We start from the raw sequence: 24,141 nt of genomic DNA on the forward strand, positions 1-24,141 counted from the left end.
TGAAATTAGAGTAATGAAACCTACTCTGACACTTACTAGTTGTGTGACTCTGGGCAGTTCACAACCCCCACACCCCTGTAAAATGAGGGTAATAAGGTTTGCATTATCTACCTTTCAGTAGGTCATTATGGGGAAATTTTTTTTGTAAACCTTAAAACATTATATAACTGTGAATTAGTTTCACAATGAATTATTAGATATAATAATTAGCAGTGAACAACAGCAATGACTACAAAAGGACACATAAGCTTCTGTCCTGCCCTGAGTCAGGCAATACATATCTAGTTCTAGTTCATCTGATTCTCCAATTTTCAGAGCTATTCTGGATTACCATTTTCTAGAGCTCTCCTTAGATTTCCAACTTCAACCTTCATACTGGCCTCCTCTGCTGTTTTAATTAACTCACTCAGTATCATGTCTATTCCCATTCCCAATCTTCCCTCCCCTTTATCCTGATTCATCCTTGTCTTTCACATACTTAGGTAGAATTTTTTTTTCATCCATTCTTTATTTTCCTTCCCATGAGTAAACTGGACAATAGGAAAATATTATCTAACTTAATTGAAAAGTTGTTTTGTTCTACATGAATATCTCTTAAGCTATTCAAAGGGAGAAAAAGGAAAGGCTCTCTTGGAAAAACCAAACCAAACCAAACCTCAAACTCTGATTTAGAACACTCCATCCTACCTTCTTTAATATCATTCACTATACTCTAGTTCCTTCTGCAATACCAACAACTGGATCAATCCTTTCTCTACCCACTTCTCAGTCATCATTCTCACAGATTTCCCCATTGATGATGATGATGCCCTGTCTGGGGCTTGATCAGTCCCAGAATCTGGTATAGAACTTACAAAGGGGTCCTTAATGGTCCTAGTTGGGCTACTAGGGAGAATAGACACAGAATTACAGGAAAGGAGAGAAAACCAAATTTCTTCCCTTAAAAAAGGACAGATAGGAACTCCATAGCTAATTAGTAGCACTGAAGAGGCAGAACAGTTCCCTTTCCCTGATAAACTGCAAAAAGAAAACTAAAGATTTTTGACCACAAACCTTAAATGAACCTATAATATTAAAGACAATAAGAGAAAGTTAAGAGTTTGCCATATAACAATAAGGAAAAGCAGAGTTATGCAGTAATTAGCAACTACTGAAGTTTGCTGTGAAAAAGCACCTCATTGTACTTAGGTATTTGAGTTACTTTGAACCTTGCTTTAAATTATGTAGCACTATGATTATAATTACTAATGATTAGTTGCATATGTATTGTGATCATTCTAACAAATATACGTTTGTTTCCATCTCCTCTTTTTCCGCTGTGTAGATGGCTAGGCCTGTCTCTTGGGAATGACCATAAGACTCATTTAGAAGATTCAGTGGTATTCCAGGGTTTGGTGTAGTCAGCATATCCCTAGCAGGTGGGAGCACCTATATATGTATATATGTATATATATATATATATATATATATGAATATATATATATATTCTATAGGAATCTGACCTCTCTCTCTCTCTCTCTCTCTCTCTCTCTCTCTCTCTATATATATATATATATTCTATAGGAATCTGACCTTCACACATCATTAAAGACATATATAACTGGAAAAGGAGGCAGACCTATGTGCAGTGAGAGTGACGGATGATAGATGGACAGCTTAAGTGGCAATCCACAAAATATTAAAAGAGCCCTGGAGAAGACCTCTATCATCTTGAGTGGATCCTCTATGGAGGATTTACAGAAAGACAAGGGCAAGAATCTTATAAAATAAGAGAATCTGAGGATCATTGTGTTCCATACTGGTGGAGGGAATGCCCGCACTGAAAAGATCACAGATCCACTGAAAGGAATTTGAAATACAATTCTAATAGTTATAAGATCATAGGGAATATTTTGGATCCCAAGATAGTTTATCCTCTATGCAACCTTTACTTGAGGAAAGTACAGCTGGTGGCAGTGACCCAGTTTACTGGCATAGTGCTTATAAAGAAATAATGTGCCTATAGGTCTGCTCTTGAATGCCCAAACAAATAAAGTGATGGCAAACTCTCTGGGCATCCACTAACCACAAAACAGAACTGGAGTAGAGCTGTTTGCAGCAGAAAGGGTTTTACAAGAAGATATCTAGGGATATGGGGATCTCCATCTTGGCATGTCACTCCTGTACTCCTTCCTACCCTAACAGTTGTTCCAAATTTATCTGAAAACTATAAAAAGTAATGGTAAAGTCAATTTGCTTTTACTAAAATAATGAGTTGAAAAAACTCTCACCAAAGAATCTCTTGCTGTTAATAGCCTTCCTTGTTGGTTCTTGAAACTTCCTTTCCTCTCCCTGTCCCACAAGAAATAAGTTTGCAGTGGAAATCAGACTAGATTTCCAATAGAACTCTAATTATCTAGGAGATTCAGGCAAAAAAAAAACTGGCTCCCAAATCACCTGCAGAATAAGTAGCTATTCCACCAGGATTTTCACAGGTGCTCCTTAGCATGGATGTCTTTCTTTCTTCTATGTTGCTTTTTAGATAGGTGACAAAGGCAGATAACAGGCAAATTTATTTCATGAGAGTGGCACACCTGGTTGAGGTCCACCATTTCTATGCCAGAGTTCTTAGTCCTGGAATTAACAGCTGCTCCAGCAGAACACAACTGGCTAATTCACCTACTACACACACTGGAAGTTGGCCTCATGGAATTACTTAAAGGCCTTGGTAGTTGAATTGGTCAGGTCTGTTTGCTCATATTAGTGGTGAAGAGGCAGAAGGAAACATTTGCTAGAATGAACAAAAGCAATTGACTTTTCTCCTCCTTCCATCAAAGCTGCAAACTGAGATCAAGCCCTCTTTTGAAGACTAAGTCTAGACTGAGATGGGAGAGTAAGAGGGTGGGTCTGGCTCAGAGTAATTCCAGAAAGTCTGGCCTGCCCCTGGCCCATTTCCTACTCACAGAACCCAAGGATCCTGGACCAATTCTAACAAGAAAAAGACATTTCCAAGCTCTTTGTATTTATATCATCAACACTTGGGACTATGGCTTGTTGATGGATTGAGATTTTGGTTTCCTTTAGTTACCAAGTTTTCTTTATTAGGAAACCAAGTTTCCTTTGGTTACCTAGACTGATCTTTGGCCAGCTCCAGAGCCAAAGCCATGCCCTCAGAGTCTTTCAGCTCTCCACACCAGAGATGACTAGGGACTAAGTGGCACATGTTGGCATAGAGATTGGTCAGAATAGCTTCAAATCCTGGAATGAGGAAATGGGGTGGTGGTCAGGATGGAGGGATGATGGGGAGACAATAGGTGATTTCAGTTCAATAATTTCTACTTTTGTGTTGGATGTCAGTCTCTATGCTTTCTAAGGGCCTGATTTGCTTTACATTCAAGGACCTCCTTGTTCTGGTTGCTTCCTCTCCCTGAGTTGCCCCACCATGAGTGCTGATAAGATGGTGGACCTTTCAGATTTTTAGCTGGATTGTTGCTGTAACTATGCCTTGGTGGGGGCCACTGAAGTACATCCAACTTACAATGGCCTGAAGCTTGCCAGTTTTATTCCTGACTGATCTGGGCTTTCAGCTCCTGGGGTTGACTTTAAGGCTTATGTTCTCCATTGGCACCCACCACAATCAAGATGAGTGTTGCTAATCCAACTCCCTCTAAGCTACCATCTAGGGGAATGTACACTCTGACAGACCAAACATAGATCAGATAGGACTCTCTTTCCCTCAGTTCACTCTTAGACACCCTTCTTAGCATGCTTATATAGAGCACTATTTGTTTGCCCTGCCAAAGTGTTTGGGCACCTGGATGCAACATGAAGATTCTAGAATCTCAGTATGGGAAGGCACTTTGGAGATTGTCTAGGTCCACTCTCATTCCTGAGGCAGGTTAAGAAGGGAGGCTGTGTGGCATAGGGGAAAGGGCTCTGATGCTGCAGCCAGAAGACCTGGGTTTGAATCTTGTCTTTGACATTTACCTGGGTGACTCTAAGCAAGTCACTTTACTAAGCAAGCTGGGCCCTAGCTTAACATATGGATGAATGTTAGTGGTATCATATGAATTTAGAAATATTATGGGCCAAATCATATCCTTTTCTGTATACCTGTTGCTTTGATTTGTCATATTTCTTTCTCTTTTTTCCCCTTCACTTTTTAGTGCTTATTGCCCAAGTTATGCTAGGTGGAACAGTGATAGGGACCTGGGCCTGGCCTAAGGAATACTTGTTCAAATATGGCCTCAGAAACTTACTAGCTGTGTGACTCTGGGTAAGCCACTTAATTGTTGTCTCCTTAGGTTTCCTCAGCTGTAAAATGGGGATCATACCAGTACCTACCCCCCAGGGTTGTTGAGAAGTTCAAATGAAATATTTGTAAAGTGCTTAGCATAGTTATTTGCACATAGTATGTACTTAATAAAAGTTTATTTCCTTCCTCCAATGCAACTTTACGTTTATGCTGTGTATTCTTTGAGTTTACTTATCTGTGTACATGTTGTTCATCCCCAACCCCCACCCAAGTAGAATATAAGTTTCTTGAGGGAAAAGTCTGTTTCATTTTTGTTTTCTGTATATCTATATATACGAGCTATACTATATACTACTATATATACTATATATATCTATGTATATATTAGCATATCACTTGGTCTATAGCAAGAGTTCAATAAACGTTTGCTGAATTCAGTCAACAGTTGATAAACAAACATGTATTAAGTGCCTACTATGTTCCAGCCACTGTGCCAAGCTCTGGAGATGAAGGGGGTGCAAAGAAAGACAAAGGACGGTCCCTGCTCTCAAGGAGCTCATTGTCTAATAAAGATAACAGGAAAACAAATATATAGAAACAAAATACTTACAGGATAAATTGGAGATAATCAACAAAGGGAAGGTTGTAACATTAAGAGGGGTTAGGAAAGGTTTCTTGTAGGTAGGATTTTAGCTGAGACTTTAAAGAAGTCAGGAAAGCCAGGAGGTATAGTGAGGAAGAAGAGCATTCTAGGCATGGGGTTCAGTCAATGAAAATACCCAAAGTAGGTAGATGGAGTATTTTATTTGAGGGACAGCAAGGAGACCAGTGTCATCGGATAGTAGAGTAAGTAGAATGGTACTCCTGTGTCAAAATCAGAATTGCGATTGTGGATGAATAAATAGCTATGTTGCTTGATGACTACACAGTTTAGGATTGAACATAGCCGAATGGAGAGGTATCACCCTGTCACCAATCTAACAAGGAAACCAAAGGATCTGAGGAATGTGAATTTAGGATTTAGAGCTGGAAGGGACATTACAGATCATCCATTTCAACCCCCTTATCTTGGACAAAGTTCAATGGTCTTTCCGATACCATGATGCTAACTAAACCATCCCGCAACATTTCAACTCACATAGTTAGCCAATCTTGGACATTCTAGAAAGAATCAATTTCATTGTATTACAGGATTTAGAGCTTAAAAGGTCTGTAGAGATTTATTTATTTTTATTTATTTATTACCAACCTTTATTTTATAGATAAAATCTGGATCATTGAAAGGAATATCTAAATTGATGAAATAAAATCCACTTGAGTGTTTTGAATATCCTTTATGCAACTAGTAAGAGCATAGGTAATCATCACATGTGATTATGCAGATTGCTAGATTTGACTGGATCTTTGATTTCATGAGTGTGGGGAGCTTCTTAAGAAAAATTTCCTCTTCTGATGTAGGTCAGCACTTTTCTGTGCCTTAATCATAGAGAGTTGTTTGGAGCACTGAGAAATTAAGTGACTTGCCCATAGGCACAGAGCTGGTTAGTGTCAGAGGCCAGATTTGAACCCAGGTCTTTCCTCATCTGAGGACAGTGCCTTGCCCACTATTCAAAGCTGCTTCACATTTATCTATCAAGTCAAACATAAGGAGCCTTTACTGGTTCTGGGAATCCTTGCTTCAACTCCCACTCATTCTGATGATTTGGGTACCCAAAATAAGCCTACATCTCCCCTTATGGAGTAGTATCCTTGAAATATCAGGGTATCTCTTGTTTGAACCCCTAATCTGGTATGTTCTCTCCAATTTTAACTGCTAGCAATCAGCATCCCAATTTCATTTAAGAAATTAGAATCAATTAGCTTTTATAAAGGAATATCTATCTTACATCTGGCATTTACATAGTGATTTGATGTTTGCAAATCACTTTATATGTTATTTCATTTATTTGGTCCTCAAAACAATTGTGTGATATAGGTTTATATCCCCATTTTTACAGATGAGATGACTGAGACTCAAAGATGTTAAGAGTGAATTGACAAGGGTTACACAGCTAGTAAGTGGCTGAGGCAAGGTTTGAACTCAGGTCTTCTCAACATCCATTTCGGCATTCTATCCATTATACTACTTAGCTGCCTTTTTACTGTAAAGATGTGGCAAGAACAGGCGTTACAAAGCATTATCCCCCCATGCCTGGAGGCATCTTCTTGTATACCACCTTGGTCCTAGGGGAGAGTGGGTTCAAACTTAAAGTAGTTTCTACAGAGCATTCACTTCACCAAATTCACTTCCAAATTTGGCTAGCCAATGGATGAATCACAGCAGCTTCCTTTTGGGTGACTTCCAGCTATTCTGCATCAAACAGGTTGCTCAGGACTTTGCTATTTAGCACATGGCTTCTGGAGAATTCTGGCTTAGACTCTGCCTCCTAGACTTTTGTTATCTTGCACATATATGAATGATGTGAAAACCACAATTTTTTTTTTTTGCATTGCAGGCAGTTCTTCAAGACCATACATTTCTAGGAGTTGTAATCAGTGAAGAAAGTTTGCACCCCTACAAGTGTATTTTCACACACATATAGGAAGATATTTTCAGGAAGATAGTTTGCACTTACTTTGATTGACACTGAAATTGTAGAATTAATATTGCTTGAACTTTCCAGGCTTGATAACACCTAGCAATAGCATTTATATTTGCAAAGGGTTAGTTTAATATCAGCTGGTCTGTATAAAATTTGTAGATTGAAGTTTTCTCTCTTAATTTTCATTTGGATTGACAATTTCCATTCATCCCTTCTAATATGACTGCTCAAATTGATATTTGTTTAGCACTGATATAATGCTGTATATTTAGAGACTTCTTAATGATCTCTAAGTCAGCTTGTGCTTGAGACAAAGGAATCCTGGATCTGGAGTAGGAGACGCAGTTAAATGGACTGTGTTCTCAAAGGGCTTAAACCTCAGAATTTATCAGAGGCTTCTAGTAGAGGAATTACTGGGCTGGATAAGAGGGTAAAAGCTTTTTATGAGCTGCTTGGCTCTATCTTTTCTCAGACCTTCCAACTTTTTAATCTTTTTCTTCCTGTTCACCCTTTGGTTACTCGATGTATTTAACCACTTATTTTGAGCAATTACCAATTATCCAGTAGGACAATACCATGCCATATTTAGGAGAATTTATTCTGTTTCCTCCTGGTTCACGGTCCCTGCTGCCCTCCCCCCCAAGAAGTAACTATTAACATTTCCACTGTATCAGACAATTGTTTATCACCCCACAATCTGTGTGAGGTGGGGCTTTTGCCTTTAGGTTGTTTTGATGTTTCCAAAATTTAAGACAAGGGAATCCCATCTTCATGTGCCCCTTCCCGCCTTCCTCTTTCTATTCCATCTTACTTCTTCTCAGGGTCATATTTCCCTCAGCTATTCCTTCCTAGACTCACCCTCTCCTGACTCCAGGTGCTAAATGCTGTCATGGAAAGGAGAAAAGGAATATTTGTTTAGAAACTCAGAATCCTAGGGGCCTGAGTTCTGGGCTCCATGGGCTCCATACTTAAGAAAGAATGTTGATAATTTGGAGACCATCCCAAGGAGAATAACTAGGAGGGGAAAGGCTTTTAGTCCATGTCATGAAAGGATGTGTTGAAGGAATGCCCCATATTTATCCTGGAGAAGAGAAGACTTGGAGGGTTCGTGACAACTATCTTCAAGAATTTGAAGGGTTGTTGTGTCTCTTTTGTTTGGCCCCAGAGGGAAGAACCAGGAATGTGGGTGAGAGTAGAAAAGAGACCAATTTGAGTTTGATATGAGGAAAAATCTTCCTTAGAGATTGAGCTGCCTAAAAGTGGAAAGGGCTGCCACAAGAGGATGTGAGCTCCCTCACCTTGTTGGTCTTCGAGCAGAGGCTGGGTGACTTCATTTGTGTACGTTCCTTTCATAAACGAGTTGGACAAGATGGCAATGGAGATCTCTTCCAGCTGTCAGATTCTGTGATTCTGTGATCTAGTCCAAGCTATGCCTGAACCAGAATCCCCTCTATAACAATACCAGATAAATGGTAATCTATCTGGCCTCTGCTTGGAGACCTCCACTGCGGAGCACCACCTCCTGAGGCAGCCCATTCCACTCTGGGAGAGCTCTAATGGTTGCAGAGTTTTTCCCAGCATCAAACTTTACACCTTCCACTCATTGATCTTTGTTTTGCCCTCTGAGGCAAAGCTGAACAATTCTTCTTCCCCAGTGACAGTACTTCAAAGACTTGAAGCTATTTGTGCTCTTCCACTGAAGTCTTCTTCAGACTCCAGATTCCCAGTTTCTCCAACCAATCCTCCTATGGTCTGCTTAGAGGCAGTTAAGTGGCACACTGGATAGATCATGGGACATAGAGTCAGGGAGACCTAAGTTCAAATCCTGCCCCAGACACTTAGTAGCTGTATGGCTCCGAGCAAATCACTCAACCTCTGTTTGCCTCAGTTTCCTCAACTATAAAATGATAATAATAGCACCCTACCTTCCAGGGTTATTGTGAAGATCAAGTGAATTAACCTGTGTAAAGCACTTCAAAAACCTTAAAGTCTTATATAAATGTTAGCTATTATGTGGTACAAATTTGAGGCTCTTCTCTATTATCTGATCAGCTTATTCATGTTAAAGTATTAGAGATTCAATTATCACTATCCTTTGCAGGAATGTTTACACTTTAAATAAAGCCTGGTTAGAGAGGGCAGTGATTTACCCAAAGATACTAATCTTAAATGGTAGAATTTCAGGCACTGTTAACGCCTGGGCAAGGGACAGGCTTTTAGTCAGAGGACTTTTCTGGCCTTTAGCTCCCAGAGTAGACCATTGACTGATGAACTGGCTGGTCAGCTCTGCGTATGGGTCTGTACACAGGAGAGGGGGTGAAAAGAGGTGATTTGGATCCAAAATGCAAGCTAATAAAGCGATCATTTTGAGACATGACAAATTACAGATACCAAAATTCTCATCCCCGAGGGCCTCAGGAAATTGACATCACTGTCCCAAAGCTATAAATGTAAAATCTTTTATTGCAGAGAAGAAGCAAGACCTGGTGGCTCAATAATTTGCCAGGAGAATGAACGGAGGAAGTGAGAAAGTTTAACTTAGGGATACATCTAGTTATCTTCACTATTCCCATGGGGCATTCCACATCCAAGGAAGGCGAAGAAAGATGGCATGCCTTGCTTGTCCAGGGAAAAGCCTTGCTGCAGATCCTCACAGTAGTCCCGCTGCTTTTATCTGTTCATAGTGATTCTATTAGTTAGGGCCATTGTTTCCCAGGGCAGGAGTTGTAAGAAGCAGCAACAGCAGAGGTGGTAATGATGGCAGTGGTAGTAGGAATAGGGTCCAGAAGAACTGGGTTTGAATCTTGTCGAGGACATTTAATACTAGCTATGCAGCTAAGAGACCCTGGTCAAGTCACATCATCTCTCTGGGATTCTGTTTCCTCATCTATAAAATAATGTGGTTGTACTTTATGACCTCAGGTCCCCTTTAGTTCTAAATCTTTGATCCTCTGATCATCACAAGTCAGGAACAGGACTTGAACCCAGGTCTTCCTGACTCTGAAATTGGCTCTCTACCCACTATGAGGCTTTGCCTCTCAATGACTATGATGAAGAATGGTTAGACCTGTGACAATAAGGAAAATAGTAATAATAGCTTCTTAAATTTACATGGCACTTTGCTTTCATGCCCATTATCTAATTCAAGCCTAATTCAAGAAAAATCTCGAGCGGTTAGGGAAGAGTTGATTAACTGTGCTTTAAAGAGAAGGAACCTTAGGGTGGATGAAATTGTGATTTGCTCAAAGTCGCACAATTAGTAAATGACAGTCATATCCCAATCTTTCAAGCCAGGAAAAACCCTTGATTTTTCTCACTCTTTATTGACTGGCCTCATAAATCACTTCTTATGAACCCATTCTACAGATTTGTTTCCTCCCTAGCCCTTTGCTTGAGACTGGCTATATTTATCAATCAATCAATAAGCATTAAATGCCTACCATTTTTGAGGCACTGTGTTAGGTGCTAGAAATATAAAAAAAAAAGTGAAATGGACCCTGCTCTCAAAGAGTTTATATTCTATCAGAGGAGATAATGTATATGTGTATAAATACATCGAGAATATGTTAAAAATAAATACAGATTGTTTTGGGAGGAGGTACTATCTGCTGGAGGCGGGGATGAGGAAAGGCTTCATCTAGAAAACAGTGCTTGACCTGAGTCTGGAAGGAAGGAATTCTACTCAATCAGTGAACACTTATTAACTACCTACTATATGACTGGTACTATGCTAAGCACTGGGGATACAAAATAAAAATAAAATTATCCCTGCCTTCAAGGAGCTTACAGTCTAAGGGGAAGCCAACATGTATATATATATATAACGTACATACACAATAGATACAAGGTAGTCTTGGATGGGGAGGCATTAATAGCTGGTGGAATCAGGACTCTCTGCAGAAAGTGGTACTTGAGCAGAATCTTGAAGGAAACCAGAGACTACAAGATGAGAAGGGAGAACATTCTCTGCATGGGCTAATCCAAAGGCACAGAGATGAGAGATGGAGAGTCAGGCGTGAGGAATAGTAAGAAAGCTAGTTTCACTAGACCATCAACTTCAGGAAAGGGAGGTTATTGGAGTAGTACAGGTGAAAGGTGATAAGGACCTGAACTAAGGTAGTGACTGTGTGTAAAATGAGAAAGTGTCAGATAGGAGAAAGCAAAGGTAGAAATGATGAGCTCTGGCAACTGATTGGATAGTAAGGTGAGGGAGAGTCAGGAATTGAGGATAATGCCAAAGTTGTGAATCTGGAAGACTGGAAAGATGGTGGTGCCCTTGGCAGAAATATGGAAGTTCAAAAGAAAGATAGACTTGGGGGTGGAACACAGTGAGTTTTGATTTGAATATGTTGAATTTGAGATGTGTATGGGCCATCCAGTTCAAAATGTCCAACAGGAAGTTGATGATGTGTGACTAGAGCTCATGAAAAAGCTGGATTTATAGATCTTGGAGTCAGCAGAATAGAGAAGACAAAAGAGAGTATATAGAGAGAAGAGGACCCAGTACAGTGTTGAGGTACTCTCACAAGAGGTACAATATGGATGATGAACCAGCAAAGAGGACTGAGAAGGCATGGCCAGATAGGCAGAAGGAAAACCAGGAAGGAAAAGCATCACAAAAGCATAGAGGAGAGACGGTAGTGAGAAGGAGGAGTGGCCAACAGTGTCAAACACTGTAGGCAGTTGGGGAAGGATGAAAATTGAAGGAAAGACCATCAGATTTGTCAATTAAGTCATTTGATAATTTTGGAGAAATTATGATAAAAAATGAAAAATTCAGTCTACAAATTAATTATCATATCTATACTAATTTGGTTTATTTTGTTCAAATAAATGGATATTGTTTTGGGCCAAGACTAGAATGCGTATTCTTTTCTGATACAATAAAACACTCAGGGTTTAAGTGTACAATCAAACTTTTACTACACGTAAAGTATTGTAAATACACATAGTCAGGGAGAGTGGAGGTGGTTCTCATGGTGCCAGAGGCTCCATTAGGCCTGAGCAGCCTTCTTGGAGCAAGTAAAGCTGTTCCTATCTCGTCTTCAAAGGAGCCCCTTCTATTGAGAGGGCCACCCACTTGACGGCCTGCTCTTGCACTAAAGACCATCCATCTAGGGCAGCAGTTCTCAAAGGGTGGTCCGAGAGCCCTGAGATGTCCAGGGAGACCCCAAAATCAAAACTATTTTTGTAATATTATTAAGACATTATTTGTCTATTAAAATACTCCTCCCTTTTTCAATTACGTATCAGGGTGAGACCAGATTTTCTTTATATAGTTAAACCAAAACAACATATCCCAACACACTGAGTAGAGAAGCAGATAAGAGAATCCAGCTGTCTTCTATTAAACTAGAGATTAAAGAGATTTGAAAAAAATGTAAATAATGCCACTCTCCTGTTATTTGAAAACATAGTTGTTTTTCATAAAAATGTATTATGTTAACATGTGATATGTTTATCATTTTAAATGATTAACAAATCTCTATTTAGAAATTTATCCATTTTAATTTCTAATATAGCAAATATTGGCATTTATAAAAGAAAAATGTAACCAAAAGTTCTTTGGGGAGTCCTCAATAATTTAAAGAGTGTAAAGGGGTTCTGAGACCAGAAGACTAGAGAGCTAATTGTGAATCTAGAGGGAAATATCTCATCCTCTGTACCCTTTATTTATCTCATTTCTGGCCTCCCACAGGGATTTTGTTACTACTCTCAGTAGCCTGGATCCACTAATGGACCTCAAATTCAGCAATGCCTAGCTTATATTTCCACAAGTTCATTCAAATTATAGGCTGTGGCTTGATTTAAAAATTAGAGGGGTGGTCTTTGGGAAAGAATGCCCCTATTTACCAAAGGGGCAGTTGTGTTCTCTGGGAGGGGGTGGACCTAAATTTATCTTGGTTTAAATAGAACAATTGAGTAGTCAGCATTTTTTTAAGTGAAAGGGAAGTGAATGAAAGAGACAAATGAGTCTAGTGTGGCATTCCCTGTGGACTACCTTCCTAAATCATTGGTCATAGGTTTGCAGGTTGGTTCCATGGCAAGTACCACCCTAGGGGGTGGCTTGCCTTTGCATCCCAAGAGCTTCACATAATGCGATGAACACAAGAGCTGTTTGATAAATGTATGTTGAATGAGCAGACAAAGGAATGGTGTGAAGATGCAGTTATTTTCATGAAAAAAAAGATGCATTGTGGAATGGTGGCCTTGGAGTCCAGAAGACTTGGATCAAAGTTGTATCTCTGACACATGCTGTCTGTGTGAGCCTGAGTCAGTCCCTTAACTTCTCATGCTCCAGACACCTCTGGAAGATACCAAGTTACAGAGCAGGTATTGATTTGTTTCTATAGAGACACTTTTTTTCACTGGCAGTTCCCTATAGAATTGAAACCACAGGTCCAGACCAAAAACTTGTGGAGAAATAGAATAAATATTTCCTCCATATGAACAAAAGAGTCTGGGTCATGGCCAGGGTGGGAGTTGTTCAAGCTATAGTAGCGAGGATGAAATGCAAACCTATGAAATGAAAACAGAAAAGAAGAGCTAGAGAGATTGTATGGAGATAAGAAGATGGTGAACGTATCATTTTAATCATGGAGAAAAACTGGAATAGAAGCTTTTATTATGAGCCACAACAGAATACAAGAATTAAAGGAAGGAGGAGCTGACAAGTGAGTCTAGTGTAGCATTCCCTCTGGGCTACTTTCCTAAATCATTCATTAGTCTTGGGTTTGCAGGTAAGTTCCACAGTAGGTACCTACTCACAGGATCAAGGTACTCTGTGGGACCATACTATAATTTACTATAATTTAAACTATGATGTACAAGTCCCTACTGGTGAGCTTACCTTTCACAGTCAGTCCATAGACACAATTTGTTCAAAGCAAAGACATTTACTAATATGGCATAATAAAAACAATGTCTACAAAACATAAATCTCTCCATAAATTCTCCCTATAAATCTGGGGCGAACTCTCCCATAAATAAACACAAACTTGGGGTGATACATTAGGGAATATATGTGACCAGGAAAACTCTGGTACTGCAAGGCCCTCTTTTCATGGTGGTCTCATGATGCTGCTCTTTGAAAGTAGCCTCTCTGCTGCAGGGGTCACTCATGCGGTCTCCCCAGGTTTGTTCATCAATGCAGCTCGACTCCTGATTGCCAGAGCTCTTTCCTTCTTTACTGACTCTCTGTTGCTATGGATCACACCCCGAGGGTTAATTCTACTATCTCTTTCTCAAGAGCTGGCAAATTAGCTTTTAAAAAAATTTAAAGAGGGCAGCTAGGTGGTGCAGTGGATAGAGCACTGGCCCTGAAGTCAGGAGGACCTGAGTTCAAATCTGGTCTCAGAACAAACACTTGACACGTACTAGCTGTGTGACCTTGGGCAAGTCACTTAACCCCAATTGCCTCACCAAAAAAAAAAAATTTAAGTCCCCCAAGAGTACTGTGCCAGCCAACGGCAAACTACCCTTCTAATTCCCCCAGGGAAGCTTCTTCACATCTCATAAAGGGATAACAGGGCATAGATGAGTCTTCACACTTTATTTTACACATTAACATCTCATTATTTCTGTCCTTTCTGTAATTTCATGAACTAGGGCTGGTGGACTTGGGGTGGGACAGGGAGGAGGAACGGAGAGTAACTTCCCTCTTGCAGTGTAAATGAAAGAGTTGAATGCTTTTTGAAACATAAGCCACTAATGCCTTCTGCAAGAGAGTTGATTGGGTATGTCCAAATCCAAATAACCTGAACTGTCCTGATTCTTTATCGTATAGTAAAGTTATGTATGCATCAAACTTCCCCCTTTCCTGGCCTGCTTTCTGTGTGCATAGGAGTGGGAAAAAGGATGCTGCTGGAGGTGAAGAAGAAGTGGGAGGTGCTGGGACCCAGCAGTGCAACCTTAGAAGCAGAAAGTTCCACCCTTTTGTGTGTCCTTGAGTGTGGATGGAGAGCCAAATCTCTCCAGGATAATTCAGCTGTCCAGAGGCAGAGGGCATCATCCCTACACTCTCTTTGCCTTAGTTTTTTTTTTCCCAACCCATAGGTTAGGGCTGCTGTCTATATTTTGTTCAGGCAGCATTCGTTTTTGGTGTGGAAGAGATGTCCACTATCAGTAGAGATGCTTTTCATTCATTTTGGTTTACAAGGGTGTTTTGAGGTCTTTGGAGTCCTTTGCTAAAAGGCCATGTATAAATATGGAAAGAGAGATTGCTCATTCTTCTTTTTCATTTACTCTCTTAAGAATAGAGTTCTGCTCTTCAGATAATGGATTCTTACTGGTTATTATTTTGCTCCTTCCAAAATGAATGAGAAAACATGCCCACATCTTTTCTCATACTGCCTATCTATGATAGAAGATTGCAGATTAAAAGGGAGAAAGGAATTTGGTCTGATCTACTCATTTTAAAGATGAGAAATCTTGGACCTGGAAAATTTAAGTGACTTGCTCCAAGGCCTGTATGCAGTAATTAGGCCCTAGATTATCTAGCTCCAAATTTAGCCTTCTTTTTTGCTGTTCTGATGGCATCCTTGAGGTCCAGCAATGGTTCATTTTGGTCTTCATATCCTCATCGCCTGACACATAGTTGTCACTTAATACATGCTTGTTGACTGAGTATGCTGTATGGGACCACTTTTCAGAGTTAAGACATGCTGTCTCTGTATGCAGAAACCAAAATGAACAATTGAAGCAGATGTCTGAATAATTCAGATTTCCCTCCAAATTCCCCCCCCCCCAAAATGGCTATATAATGTAAACATATCTCTACTCATCCCTTGGATTTCTTTCATAGAAATAAATGCCTAAACTCTTCTCTTTATTTTGTATGAATAGACATAGTGTAGGAACCAAGGTCTGTCAGTGTTTTCCTTTATAAGGAGTTTATTACAGGCAGTTTTGAAATTGCATAAGATGTGAAGGGGCCTTCTTGGCATTGGGTCTTGGGAATACTGAGTGAGGCTGCCCTCTGTCAGCTCTGCCTCTCTCCCTGCACTATGAGAAACCAGTGGGAAATGATACTTCAGGGTTCTGTTATCTGAATTAAGATTCACAATATTCCCAGAAGCAGCTGAATATTCTTAGAAAGATGGGTCTCCATTGTATCAGCATTCCCATGTCCTGCAATCTGAAAAATAACAGAGCCAATACAATGATAATGTTTGTTGGGAGTCACTAATTACAGGTACTGTAAAGCTGAAGGGGGGGAAAAGCTGTCTCAGAATGATGAGTTATCTATATTTTGTGTTTTCAGTATATTTCATTTTCTAGATTCCTTGAGTCTTCTTCAGCCACTCAAGTACATGTAATATGGCTGAATACAACCATGAATCCTGAAGCTTCTCATTCTGGAAAAGGCCTTGTGTCTCTTCTAAGTAATTTGGGTTGCTGTGTTCTGTTTCTGAGAATACACACAAATTATGTGGTTAAGACTTACTGGTTAACTCAAATAACCTTTCTTTTGGTCTAGGGCTGTGTTGAGATGACTGGAAAACAATGACAACAACCCAACAATCCAAAATAGCACAGCCTAGGAGATTTGGCATTTTAGTTTTCTTACAAATTGGGTGAGATTGCTTCCTGATTGATCCAATCAACCACCCAAATCGATAGGGTTGGATAACCTTCATCAATCTGGCTTGACAAATTGCCATGAGGCCAGGTCACCAGAGAGAATTTTTTTCATGTGTAGCAGGCCAGTTGATCAAATTAGTGGTGCCATGAAAGTGATTTCTTCGGACTCATTAGGCCTTAAGCATATCACATGGTATTTGGTTGAATTAGCTGCTGTTAGGGGATGTTCATGTTGAGTCTGATTGTGATGGACCCACTCAATCCACTTTTTTCTCAGAAGCTTGGGTTTATTACTGAGGCATATCCACCTCACAACAAATCAAAGTTTACTGAGGTTAGCCAACCTTGTCCTTGGTCATATAGATACTTTTGTATTTCAAAAGATCCATGATTTTTTTTTTTATCAATATGAGCATTCCTGTAGTCTTTATAAAGACTGGAGTCCTTATCCCAACCCCTGTTTATACTGTTAAGTTGGGTCCCCAGAGACCAAAGCTGGTTTCCCCTTCAGGGTTTCAGGTTCCTCCCTAAAGGAGGAGGGGGGGGGCATTTTTTCATGTTATTAGCTTGAATTCCCATTCAAATTTGTTTCTTCAATATCCATTGCCGTTTTTGTCTTCAACATCATCTAATCAGTCCCAGCTAATAACCAGCTAATATGTCCTCATTATTTTTGATACCATTGATTAGCACCCTGATATTTAACTAATTAATATCAATTAGCTTTAACAAAGGGATTTTTACAGAGAAGGTAAAGGAGGACAGAGGTTGCAAACACATCCCTCTGAACCTGGTGTCTCACTCTTCCTTATACCACTTTGGCTCCTGGGGAGAGTTGGCTCCATGTTAGGGCATTTGCTACAAAATTTTCACTCCACCAAGTTTATTTCCAAATATGGCACAGCCCAATACTTGAACAGCTCCCTCGCTTGAAGGACATCATGTATTTCTGTCATTTTTATTCAATGTTGGACTAGATCCTACAGATCATGTCTTGGGGCTGTTACATTTGAAAATTCAGAAAAACTGAGAGACAATGACCTAAGCATGATAACTTTATTAATTAGGTTAGCGATAACTGATAAATCAGGACAATGGCCTCTCTCAGTGACCACAGACCCTGAGGTAGGACTAACTAGCCTTCATACAGTTTGGGGAAGTATAGGAGAACAAAGAATAGGGTTAGGTAGGTGGAGAAGACAATGCAATTGGCTACAGGGCTGTGGTTGTGAAGACAACATTACACCCAGGTGAGGCTAGCAACCACCTCTTCTGTCATAAAAGAATGCTTGATTGATTTATAGGATCCATCTGTATCCTGAGGCAGTTGATAGTGGACCAGGGATAGCAGACTCCCTGGCTCTTAGGAGGGAGATAGGACCCTCCTCAATTGTACAAGGATAGGAAAGCATAGACAATATATCTTTTAGAGCTAACTTCAGGACCTAAAGATAACACCAGATGTCTTGGTATTTTCCCAGGAGCTGAAAGTATGATAGATAACAGTTTCTCCCATTAATTATAACTTTAAACTAACTTAGAGGGAAGCCAAACTCTTGTGATTAAGAAATGTTTATTCTATGGGTTCACCTGCAAGGTTAGAGATAATGGACCAAGGATACAGTTCTGCACAGGCCTTGACTTGTATGGATTCTTATCACCTGGACCTCTGGTCCTTTGACCTTTTTACTAGTTCATTCTGTCTCTAATACTCCATCACCTCAGGGCAGGTAAGAACACATAACAGGGCCAGATGTGACATTGGAGCCATGTAGGTAAGGGGTTTCTCCACCTACAGGCTTAAAGTATTTTGTTTTCCTAATGTGAACACAACTAGGAAACAAGACAAGTCTTGGTAATATTTTGTGTGCACACTCAGTTCTGACTTGGCAACCAGCCTCTCTTTGACACACAATAGATAGACAAGAACTAGTCATAGAATATTCTGAAGTGGAGTGCAGGTCTTCCACTACTCTTACCTTGAAGAAGGTTCACCAAACATGTATGTGCTACCCGCAACTGGGTCCTTATTGGCTTTCCCCTGTTACATTCCCATCATGCCTGCAAATATGCTCTTTTTTTTTTTTTAGCGAGTCAAATGCAGTTAAGTGATTTGCCCAGAGTCACACAGCTAGTGAGTTTTTATGTGTCTTGAGGCTGGATTTGAACTCAGGTCCTCCTGACTCCAGAGCCGGTGCTCTATCCACTGCGCCATCTAGCTGCCCCCAAATATGCTCTATTTTAGTTGATAGTTTCACAGGTTGAGCTTCACATTTTACTAGTTAAAACTTGTCATCATATGGTATCGAACTTAATGGCGTGCAGTCTTTCCTGCACTTGGCCAGTCTGGTTCTTGGAGGAGTTTTTGTACTGTGAAAGTGACACCAGGTTTTTGAAGGTAAGGTTACTTGTCACTTAACCCCAACCTGCATAAAACTGGAGAAAGAAATGGAAAGCCACTTCAACATCCTTGCCAAGAAAACCTCATGGACAGTTGTTCCTTAGGATCACAAAGAGTCAGAAATGACTGAACAAAAACAAGAATTTATTTATATTACATTTCTCACTGTCCTTCACTCCACCTATCCAATGAGTTGTCAAGTCTTGATAATTTTACCTTTTCAATACCTTTCACATCCACCACCTTCTATCTTCTCACATAGCTACCATCCTATTTCAGGCCCTCAGCACCCCCTGGACAATGGCCATTCTTGCCTAATTGTTTTCTTTGCCTGACTTTGTCCCTCTTGCTAATCTATTCTCCACGAAGTTGCTGGAGTGATTTTCCTAAAATATTGATCTGACTGTGCCATGGGATCACAGATCTAGAGTTGGAAGGGACCTTAAGGACATTATAGTCCAATCTTCACATTTTACAGATGAGGAAACTGAGCCTAGAGAGATAAAGAGATGAAGTTACTTGCCCAAGGTCACACTTATGCAGTAAGGTGCAGACCTAGGATTTGATCTCAGGTCCTCTAAGTTTCACATTCTTTCTACTCTACTCTAGGGTCTCCAGTGGCTCTAGGATTGTACACAAACTTATTTATTTGGCATGAAAAGCCTTTGACAATGGGCCTTCTTGCTACCATATGACAGTCCATCTCCTGTCTCCCTGCTTTTGAACAAGCTGTCCCCCATCCCTGGAATATACCCTCCTCACCTTTGCTTAGAAGAATCCCTGCTTTCCTTCCAAGCTCAGCTGAAGTGTCATCTTGAAGTGCCATCCATGAGGTCCTTCTTGATATCCCTCCCCAACTGCTAGCGCTTCCCCAATGACTATATTTATTTTATATGATATTGTGTCTAACCTAGTAAAATGTAAGTTCACTGAGGGCAGGGACTACTTCATTTTTATCTTTATATCTCCAATGCCTAACACATAGTAAGTGCTTAATAAATGCTTATTGAGTGATAATGTTATTTGATCCTCACAACAAACTGTGGTGTTAAATACTCTTGTTATCCCCATTTTATTGATAAGGAAACTGAGTCTCAGAAAAGTTAAGTGACTTTCCTAGGGTCTCACAACTAATGAGTGTCTATGGTGGGATTTGAACCTAGGACTTCTTGACTCTTAAGTCCATTACTTTATCTGCTATGCCATGCTGATTCTCTCTTTACCTTTTTTTGTCCTCATCTGTGAAATGAAAAAATTGATCTGTGTGAATGCTTAAATACCTTCTAGTTTTGGCACCTGAAAGTGTTCTCCCCCTCAACTTTTCCTAGGGAATTTTGTTTTGGATCAATGATGCTCTATCATGCTTTATATTTTTTGTAGCATCAGTGATTCATAGCTCCCATACTTCCCACTAGAATGTAAGCTTCTTGAGGGCAGAATCTGTATCTTATATTATTTGTATAACCCCTTGTGCATAACAGATACTTTTTGTACATATAATAATAAATATTGTTGAATATGTATGATAGATCTTGGACATTATTTAAAAAAAACCTTTTGTCCTTAGAATTAAATCAGTGGCTATATGTGCTACCAGGAGACCAAAGCTTTTTAACTTAAAATCTGAATGAGTCCTCAAACTAACTTAAGTGAGTCAAAATGACCTCTATACAACCAGGATTTTTTTTCTGCTCTAGCATAAGGAAATGATGACGAAATTTACACACAGTTTTACTTTCCTATTCACTTGTTCTGTTTTCCCTGATTGTTTCCTACTGCCACTATAGCAACTTGTTTAGAAAGTTGTATCGCTGATACCTTCTATGTCCCTGGGTAGGGGTTGGGGTAGGAACAGGCACAGATCATTGCCAGGGAAGGATAATTGGTGTGGGTTGAACCCTTGTTTGTCTTGGTGTAACCCATAGCAGCTCTGAGGATCTGTTTCTTATCCTCCATTCTCCAGGCTAGTCTCAGATTCCAGAGTAGGATGATTTCTCCCCATTAAGGTTCTAGGGGTACCCCTGAGAAGTTGGAGATAACTTTCTAATGCCATCAGCTCCTACCAGTACGCTTCCCCAAAAGATTATCAGTGAATTTAGTCAGATAACTTTAAAGTAGCTTTTATGAGAAAATGGGAGGTTCAGCACCTTCCAGACCCTTCAAAGCTTGCAAGGTCTTCCTCGGGCCAAAGTGGTGGTAGCAGAAGGATATCCACGGTGAAGCTGGAGCCAAGACCTCTTTTCTTTTCCCCAAGGCAGTTTTCAAGGATGCCCAAGGCATCCTCAGGAGTTTACTGAAACTTTGTTCTCCAGCTTGCTGTTTTGAACTACTTGCTAGATCTCTCTGATTCCAGCCAACTTTATGCTTTTATGTAAGACCCAGAGGATAGGAGAAATCTTTCAGCCACTGTCTGGCTTTCATCCGCTGGCCTTCAAAGACTTTCCCTACTTATTCCTAAGTCTACATTTGTTTAGGATTGTACACAATTTCAGAAAATTACATTTTTTTCATCACACACTGTCTCAGGAAAGTACTTTCTAAGATCTGTAAAACACCATGTAAATGGGAAAATTTGAAATTGTATGAGATCTGAAAGGGTGTACATTTGTGAGTTACTGTTATTTTTCTACATTTTGTAAAAAAAATGTTATTTATTTTTGTCTTTATCTTGATAATTTTTTTGATCTTTACACCACTTTCATTTCTAAATATACCTCTCTCCTCCACCTCTTCCACCCAAGGATCCATCTCTTATAGCAAAGAATAAAAAAGAAAGATTATTAGAAATGTTTATCAAAACTAATCAATGCATCAATCAGTCTATGCTGTGTTCCACATACACAGTCTCTCATTTCTGCGAAGAAGGGGAAGAATATTCTCATCTCTCTTCTCTGGAGCCAGGCTTGGTCATCATAATGCTTGAGTTTCTTTCCATTTGTATTGTTGTTGTCATTGTGTTGATTGTTTTCCTGGTTCTGTTTACTTCACTTTGTATTGGTTCATACAGAATTTCCAGGCTTCTATATTCATTCATATTTACTGTTTCTTATAGTACAGTGATAATCTTCTATTACATTCCTATGCCATCATTTGTCTAGCTATTCCCTCAATCAACGGGCACCTGGTTTATTTCCATCTCTTTGTTATTACAAGTAGTACTGCTACAGAGATTTTGGTAGATAAAGGATCTTTCTTTTAACCTTTGACCTCTTTGGAGTTCATGCCCAGCCATGAGATCTCTGGGTCAAAAGGTATGGATGTTGTAGTCACCTTTTTAGAATTATCCCAATTTTTCTTTCTTTCTTTCTTTTTTTTACTAGAAGGAGTGGATTTATTCATAGCTCCACCTGCAAGATACTGGTATGCCTGTCTAGGAAAGGCTCTTTATAAGAGGGAAAGTGATATAATTGAGTTACATTCTACAAATATTTAAAAGTACTTATTATGTGTAATATACTTAATGTCTTTGGAGAAGATACAAAGATAAATAAAACAATATCTCTCTCAAGTAGTTTATAATCTAGGAGACCCATATATAGATCCTCACACTATAAATTAAATGTAATAAATATATGAGGACAATAAAATGTGGAGAGAGCAGATAATGATAGCTAACATTTATATAGCATTTAGGTCTTGAAAGGGGCAGCTAAGTGGTGCAGTGGATAGAGGGCCTGGCCTGGAGTCAGGAAGACCTGAGTTCAAATTCAGCCTCAGACACTAGCTGTGTGACCCCAGGCAAATCACTTAACTCTGTTTGCTTCAGTTTCCTCATCTGCAACATGAGCTGGAGAAGGAAATGATAAACCACTCCAGTATCTTTGCCAAGAAAACCACAAATGAGGTCATGAAGAGTTGGAAATGACTGAAATGATAGAACAGCAACAAGTCAGGGCTTGAAAACCTTCTCAGATACTATCTGTTAGGTGGAGAGTTTCCTTTTGCACCAGGGAAGGTTTTGTACAGAACGTGGCATTTGAAACTTTATCTGGTTGCTTTGACTTTTTTTTTTATGTTGTTTTTACAACTTGTCTTTGCTTCTCTTTTCAAATTTTCCCTAGGACATTCATTTATGCCTTCCTCACCAGAGGAAGGCCCTTTCCACTAGAAATGTTTATTCATGCCCTTATCTTCTGTACCCTGAATGGCTTCTTTCAAGGATACTATTTAATTTACTGTGCTGAATACCCTGATGAATGGTTCACTGATGTCCGATTTACTTCAGGTAATTACCAACTTTAATCCAGTTCCCTTTTGTAATTCATTGTTTGTCACGTGCTTCTTCCTGCTCTTGGCCACCATGCACCAGTAATACACTGTCTTCTGGGTTGCCTTGCTGTTTAATTCTTTGAAGACTGTAGTGATCCATGACTTGCAGCCTTACAACTCCAGAAGAATTGGGCTGTTAAAAAGATGGGCCTTTGTTCTGGGAGAAACTGGAGGTTGGAAAAAGAATTTTGCCATTTCCCAAAATCAATCAAGTTGCTGTCCTTCTCCTTCTGTTCATTTATGGGCCCAAGCTATAGCTCCTTTGTGGTGTCTGTCCCAAATATCTATCTCTCCATCTAGATACATAATAACCTCAGATGGGGAGGTGCCTATCTATAGATACAGATAGATATTAATATCTATCTATATAATAGATATCTACATTTATATTATAGACATAGATAACTATCTCTTTATTATGGATATATTATGTAGAAATAATATAGGTACAAAGATAGTTACCTATATCTGTTATAGATATCAATATCTCTAGAGATACATTTATCTATATTATAGATCTATATCTATATCAATACCTATATTATAAATATAAATGTCTATAGAGATACTGTTATTTCTTGAGATATTGATATCTATAACATCTCTACATATTTTGTTTTACTAACCTCATACCTCCATAGATATATCTTTGTAACTATAGATATATAAGGATATAGTTACATAGATAGCTCTAGATATATTATCTCTATATAATATATGTGATGCAATATAATGTACATATATAAATATGTATATATACATATGTGTATGTACATACATACATATATAAATGTATATGTGTATGTTTTGTATACATATACATGTGTGTATGTATTTGTAAATAGAACAAGTACTCTGGCCTTACTCTCTGTGAGTCATGGTTGCCTAGTGTCTTTTGAAAACACCGTTAGCTCCCTCTAAGCAGTCAATCAAAAAGGCCCTTCTTCATTCCTTAATAAGCAGATTGAAACCAGTTACAAAATACCTACATGTGTTCCAAAGTCTTGCCAACATACTTCTTTACATGTCATCATGTATATCCAGAAGTAGGTGCTCCAAACTCTTTCCTTTTC

At 39.3% G+C, this 24,141-nt stretch overlaps 1 protein-coding gene across 1 annotated transcript in view; it reads left to right on the forward strand.

Moving 5' to 3' along the window:
* The window catches only part of SRD5A2 (steroid 5 alpha-reductase 2), a 61,621-nt gene that overhangs the window by 23,202 nt on the left and 14,278 nt on the right, over positions 1-24,141 (forward strand). The window contains exon 2 of the mRNA XM_027850289.1: positions 22,861-23,024. Coding sequence (XP_027706090.1) covers positions 22,861-23,024 — 164 coding nt within the window. The remainder of the gene's footprint in view (positions 1-22,860; positions 23,025-24,141) is intronic.

Source organism: Vombatus ursinus, unplaced genomic scaffold (assembly GCF_900497805.2).
Source record: "Vombatus ursinus unplaced genomic scaffold, bare-nosed wombat genome assembly UNPS02009062.1, whole genome shotgun sequence".
NCBI lineage: Eukaryota > Metazoa > Chordata > Mammalia > Diprotodontia > Vombatidae > Vombatus > Vombatus ursinus.